This window comes from Eucalyptus grandis, chromosome 7 (genome assembly GCF_016545825.1).
Source record: "Eucalyptus grandis isolate ANBG69807.140 chromosome 7, ASM1654582v1, whole genome shotgun sequence".
NCBI classification, from domain to species: domain Eukaryota; kingdom Viridiplantae; phylum Streptophyta; class Magnoliopsida; order Myrtales; family Myrtaceae; genus Eucalyptus; species Eucalyptus grandis.
In genome coordinates this window covers 25,590,464-25,594,847 of record NC_052618.1, presented here as the reverse complement: position 1 = coordinate 25,594,847, position 4,384 = coordinate 25,590,464, and the positions used below count along the sequence as shown (strand labels likewise).

The following is a 4,384-nucleotide window of genomic DNA, read 5'->3' as shown; positions in this document are numbered from 1 at the left end:
TGAAAACGTACATGTATCCTAATTATGGGTTTTAATGGGTTTGAAATGAGTGGGTACTAGTTTTCATAAGTTGAATTAAATATTAATGTGTTTTAGTAATATGGGAAATGTCGGGTGTGAGTTAAAGGTTATTAAATTTATGTCACATAATGGGTTAAAATGGGTTAAGTCAGTTGGTTTGGAAATTATCTTCGATTTGACCAAAACCCGACTAGACCCTCATTTACAGCCCCAATCGTAGGGTAAACTTTTTCTTATAAATTGAAGTTGCCTGTACTCGAGTTTAATGTGGTCGTATAATATGATTAATTGGAGGAAGAAAGGGGTCACGATTGCCATAAAAACATTTTTATATGACAAACACCATTTTCGAAATTAATATACAAAATCCGAAGAAATATGTACCGTTGAACTTACTGTTTTAAAGAGGGTAAAAGTTCACGCAAACAAAAAGAAACACGTGATATTAACTGTTAATATGCATTTATTGTAAAGATTAGAGAAGGAAGCTAAAAGTACGAAAAAGCGTAGCACATTGGTCATGAATAGAGTAGCACATCCTTGTAGATCCATAGGAATGTGTTAAGGTAATATTCGTTCCATCCCGTGGAAACAGGACGTGTTCCTAATTCTTATTCTCAATATCACGTCTTATTCTAGGTGTGGATAAAACGCCCCAATTCATGGCCAGCTAATTTCCGTACTTGGCCTTGTACTCGCTCCATAGTTGATCAACCGTCTTCCCCAGTAACTGCACAAAGAAGTCATTGCTGTAATCATCTCTCATCTTCTTGTTGAGCTCGGCAACGAACCCGCCTCGCAAACTCTCGCAATAGTCCAAGAAATAGGCCGTGACTGCGTAACCCTCATCCCAGTTGGTCCCTGATCCACGCTTCGGCCAGCTAGCTGGCGCGTAGTTAGCCTTTAAGCGCACGAAATCTGCCACCCCCTCGACCAATTTCCCCGCTTTCCCCTTCCCGTCCCATTGCCATATATGTGTCATCTCGTGGTACAGCACCCCGTTGAAATCCTCCTTAATGTCGCCCTTGATGTTCTTGAGGTAGTTTGGGGCGCCCATGTGAATCTCGTTGTTGCTGGCATACGCGATCCCATCGTAGTTGTCGATCACTAGGGTCACACGGGCCACGCTCTTGCGGTCGGCCTCGGAGGTTTGTTGGAACAGCTGCCATATGAAGTCGGTCGCAGAAATCATGGTTTGCCGGGCGTAGTCATCGCCGAGCTCGTTCGCAAAGCGGGCCCCGCCTTCGGTGTTGGGCACCGTGTTGGAGACAATGTACTCCACGGCATGGATTCCGTGGAAGGCTGATGAAACGAGGAGGAAAGATACGAGGAAGGAGAGGTGAGCCATGTTGTTGTCTTAGTATCTGGTTCTTGGATGATGCTTTGCCTTGTGGGGTGTGCTTAGTCGACTCTTATATAGAAAGGGCGTCGGTAATGTTCGTACCATGGTCCAGATTTTGACCCGTCAAAGTTAGGTAGGTTGAAACTTATGCACATCTTTTCAGACAGTCACTTCATCAAGTAAAAGACGCGTCTGCCCTTGGCTTTGATTTTTCTTCTGATTCGAGAAGCTGGAAATGAGCTTTACTCACCGTGCTTTGACGGGAACCTTTCGAAGACTATGACATTTGAACAGTTTGTCACTCGTGATCATATTCTTCAGTTTAGGGGAAGCTCCTAACATTAAGATCCGTATAATCTGATATATCATTTCTATTGGACTCATGTGAACACAAATCGCTCATGAAATTGAAGAAAATCATTATGACTGCGAGTTCAAAGCGCATCGAGCGCTTCTAAATTCAAGTTTGGAGAGAGGCATTTTTAAGGTCCATGAAAAAGTCAAGAAAGACTCAACACGCAATGCAGTCCAATGAAGATATTTATTGATGAACTAATTATGTGCCTATAAGTTCGTCATTTTTCAGGTATAATAATGAACCATGAAATGAGTTTAACATAAAGTTGTTTTTCAGCACAAGAACACTAAAAGTGTCAAAAATTACGTATTATGCTTACTTTAGTGCCAATTTATTTTTGATCACCTAATATTAGTTCTTTAAAAGAAAAAAAAAAATCATTTAAATGCTAATTCAAGTCATGGTCGTTGGAAATCCGACGTTGCAATTTTTTATTAATTTAAAGGATGTCATTTTGCTCAGTGGCGTGCCCATTTAATTTCAATCCGAAGGACTAGTGATGGCCGACGATAGAGTCTCGATGCTAACCGGAGATAATGGACCATAAATACCGACGGGGAAGCCTCTGGAATCACGATGATGGCGAGGTAACAGAGGACATCTAATGTCTACCACTTCGACCGCTTGTGCCTCAAAGTCACCGCGAGTCCTGAAAATTTAATCTCTCCAACCTTCTCGACAAAGAGCAAAATTTTGCTTCAGCGAAATGACAGGACCCATTTTCCCACAGTGCCAGAGCAAAGCATCCTAACCAAAGAACAGAGCAAACGACCAAGAGAGCTCACATTACGAAAGGGCGGGGATGAAGATGAGCTCGGACGCACAAATCCAGGAAATAGCAATGGGCTTCCGTGAAACTCGAATTGGGCTTCAAAGTCTCTCTCACTTGTCTTGCGTTAGAGCAAACACAAGATGGAGAGAGCTCCACAAGATTGAGGACCCATCGGGCGATCATTGCAAAGTTTTCATTTGCCGGTAGAGATGTCACAGAGCCAGAACTCAACAGAACTGAGAGCCTGAGAACTCTTCATGAACATGAAACCCTCAAATCCTGCCAAGGAAAAGAGGATATATCAACTTTCTCCTTTTAACCACTGAGCCTTTTTGAGTTGAGGAGAGACTTGTGAGTCAAACCGGTTCATTGCGGTTCTATCCTAGAGTGGCCTCACTGACTGGTTCTGGCCAAGAATCAGAACCAAACCCATTAAGGTCGATTCTCAATTTTCGGACCCTTTGGTGAATTGATCAAGTAAGGCCAGTTCGAACCTATTCCTGAAGCGAATCGGGCCATTTATTCAACTCTATCCGTCATGGTCATCTCCTCCAGTGATACTTTTCCCGCTTCAGTTCTGCGCCTAGTGAGCCCTTATGTCATGGGCCCTGGGAGATTAAGCCATCTCTCCGGTTAGGTTGACCCAATGAAGATTCCTCCTTATGGGCCTTTAACCATTCACTACTCACCGTTGTAAGTACTCCACTGCTTTGAGCTTCATTTCCACATCCCCTCAAATTCCAATCGCCGGAGGCCGACCTGGACCCGCTTTCGGAGGCCTTCACCACTGTATTGCCTGCACTAACCATGGCGGATAACCTGATCACCCGGTGCACGTTTCTTGCTCCAATGCCACCCCAATTGTATCACAATTCCCACGACCACTGGTGGTGAAGACGACTGTGAGCTGTCCTGTATGCATATAAATTCCCACTCACTTAAGCAGGCTCTTTTTAATTACTACCTTCACACCAGATGTCGCACGTGTTGGGATGCTAGCCCTCCATGATGAAGAACTAAAATTACATCAAAATTAGTCTTTTAATTAGTTTTGTTATCTTTAGATTTTTTAATATCAAGTTAAAATTTCTGTTGAAACTGTTTCTTTTTTATTGTTTATCCAATTAGGAAACTAAGTTTACCCATGGCACAATATATCGTTATCAATGCATTTCTTTAGCTAGCTTTTGATTAGGAACTGACATTGAGATTATTTAATTTATTGTCATGCTTTTTGTGTTTCTTCTCCTTTCCTCTGCCTTTTATCTGATTTCCTTCCCTTGCTTGTCATCTGTTTATCCATCATTTCTACGATTCTCAATCTTCTTTTCCCTCCTTCCGTTGTGCATTAGTTTGGCATTAGAGCAAAAATTCCAAAGTAAATTGCAGCTGGAAATCACCTTTAAATTGCATTAATTTTGTTTATCGTCGAACAAGTTAAAGCACTAAATCTAGTCATCTGATTTAGGGCTTTAAAAGAAAAGGAGGAAAGAGGAACTTCATATGAAATATTGGGCTAATATTCATTATATTTGATAAGTCAATTTATAAGTCGATTGTTAATGATTCCTTGACTTATTCGCATGTTGATGAGAATGAATGCAAAAGAGCTAATGATCTTTGGACTTTTATCCGAATTACTAATAAGGTGTGTAAACTCTTTATTCAGAATGGTTATTCATAAAATAGTACTATCAGTTCTCTAATTAGGCTTTTGAAAATCACTTCTAAATTGCATCCAAACCTACATGAAATTTCTTTCGGCGATGGTAGTTCTAGAGTTATTTCCAAAAGATTTCAAATACCTATTGAGTGAAGGGTATTAAACTGGCTCAACAGACCTTTGAGAGGTTTGGATTTGATGCAATTGAACAATCAAATTTTGAAATTT

The 4,384-nt window shown here is 41.1% G+C and overlaps 1 protein-coding gene across 1 annotated transcript; it reads right to left on the bottom strand.

Annotated features, from left to right (window-relative positions):
- Window positions 1-461: 461 nt before the first annotated feature.
- On the bottom strand, window positions 462-1,397 carry LOC104453135 (hypothetical protein). Its single transcript, XM_010067657.3, has one exon. It carries the CDS (start codon window positions 1,367-1,369, stop codon window positions 692-694), a length of 678 nt encoding a protein of 225 aa, XP_010065959.1. The 5' UTR covers window positions 1,370-1,397; the 3' UTR covers window positions 462-691.
- Window positions 1,398-4,384: the final 2,987 nt, after the last annotated feature.

Excerpts from the sequence above, each read along its gene's own strand:
- LOC104453135 (XM_010067657.3), bottom strand. The coding sequence starts at position 1,369 with ATGGCTCACCTCTCCTTCCTCGTATCTTTCCTCCTCGTTTCATCAGCC.